At 35.1% G+C, this 1,249-nt stretch overlaps 1 protein-coding gene across 1 annotated transcript; it reads right to left on the reverse strand.

Moving 5' to 3' along the window:
- Positions 1–185: 185 nt before the first annotated feature.
- LOC109593314 (uncharacterized) lies at positions 186–1,012 on the reverse strand. Its single transcript, XM_020008448.1, has 2 exons — positions 734–1,012; positions 186–425 (listed from the first exon to the last, which is right to left on the reverse strand). The coding sequence occupies exons 1-2, from the start codon at positions 968–970 to the stop codon at positions 198–200; spliced, it is 465 nt and encodes a 154-aa protein (XP_019864007.1). The 5' UTR covers positions 971–1,012; the 3' UTR covers positions 186–197.
- Positions 1,013–1,249: the final 237 nt, after the last annotated feature.

Here is a 1,249-nt window from a genome sequence, read left to right on the forward strand (position 1 = left end):
GCTTGTATGTATGTGTACATGTAGATGTACATACTTGTACACATGTACATTGTACACAGTAAATACAGTACACAGTAAATACAATACATAGTAAATACAATACACAGTAAATACAGTACATAGTAAATACAATACACAGTAAATACAGTACACAGTAAATACAATACATAGTAAATACAGTACATAAATGTGTGCATTCAATGTTTAATAGACAAGATGCCAGTCATATTTGAAAATAGGGAAGAGTGAAATAATAACAAATTGTTCACTTGAGGTATTTTGTAAAGGCGGCCGGTAAGAGCAGCTGTTGGTTCTGATACTATTGAACAAGAGCCCCCGATAAAAGCGATTATCTTAGTTTCATGAGGGACGTCGGTGTCAAGTATGGACTTTATCAGCTGCCAAGTTCCTTCGGAAGGATCACACTGGAAGGAACGAGAGAAGAGATATCGTTAATGAGGTAATTAATCTAATAATTAAACTAATAACATGAAACAGTGCTAACTATATAATTATAAATATAATAATATAATTATAATAGCAATTATTTTTAATGAGTCACACATGCACAATTGCTTACACAACATAATTACTGACGTATGACTGAAAATAATTATATTAAGAATGTAAGAGTAAACAAAGCAGTTCCTGAGCCAAATTTCAATTTACGCTACCGACGGATCATAACAATAATAATTAATTTCAAATATAATTCATTTATATACTAGCAGACCTTTGTATCAGATATATTAGCTGTGAGCGTGTAGTTACTCAGTATATGCGAGGCGTTATTCACATCGTCCAAGGCCATTAACATAGCCGGAATGACACCTCCGTCCCAATACGTGGGGTTCTTCTCCGCTGGTACTAGTATCTGTAGGCGGAGAGGGGTCTTGTTGGCGTTTCCATCTGTTTGTATAATGGAGGAAGAGAGAAGGAGAGAGGAGAGAAAGAAGGAAAAGTACAGCATCTTTTCGACGGCCAAGATGATTATTGGACCGGTTAATTGACCACGCCCAGCAATTATTTATATTAACCACAGAGCTTTCTACTGCGCGTGCGCAAAAGGAAGCCCATTCAATGCATTGAGAAAGTAGGGTTTCCAACAAAAAAATGAACTTTTTCAAAACTGGATTTTTAGTTACTCTATAAGCAGAAAAACATACAGAAACTATCCTGGTTAAATATCAAGATCCAATACCTTTTCGTTTTTGTCCAACAACTAGTGAAAAATTATCATTTTCAGTGG

The sequence above is a fragment of the Amphimedon queenslandica genome, unplaced genomic scaffold (genome assembly GCF_000090795.2).
Source record: "Amphimedon queenslandica unplaced genomic scaffold, v1.1 AMPQUscaffold_2058_Cont25937, whole genome shotgun sequence".
Classification (NCBI taxonomy): Eukaryota; Metazoa; Porifera; class Demospongiae; order Haplosclerida; family Niphatidae; genus Amphimedon; species Amphimedon queenslandica.

Excerpts from the sequence above, each read along its gene's own strand:
- LOC109593314 (XM_020008448.1), bottom strand. The coding sequence starts at position 970 with ATGCTGTACTTTTCCTTCTTTCTCTCCTCTCTCCTTCTCTCTTCCTCC. Across the intron at positions 426-733 it reads CTAATATATCTGATACAAAG|TGTGATCCTTCCGAAGGAAC; the intron begins GTCTGCTAGTAT and ends CGTTCCTTCCAG.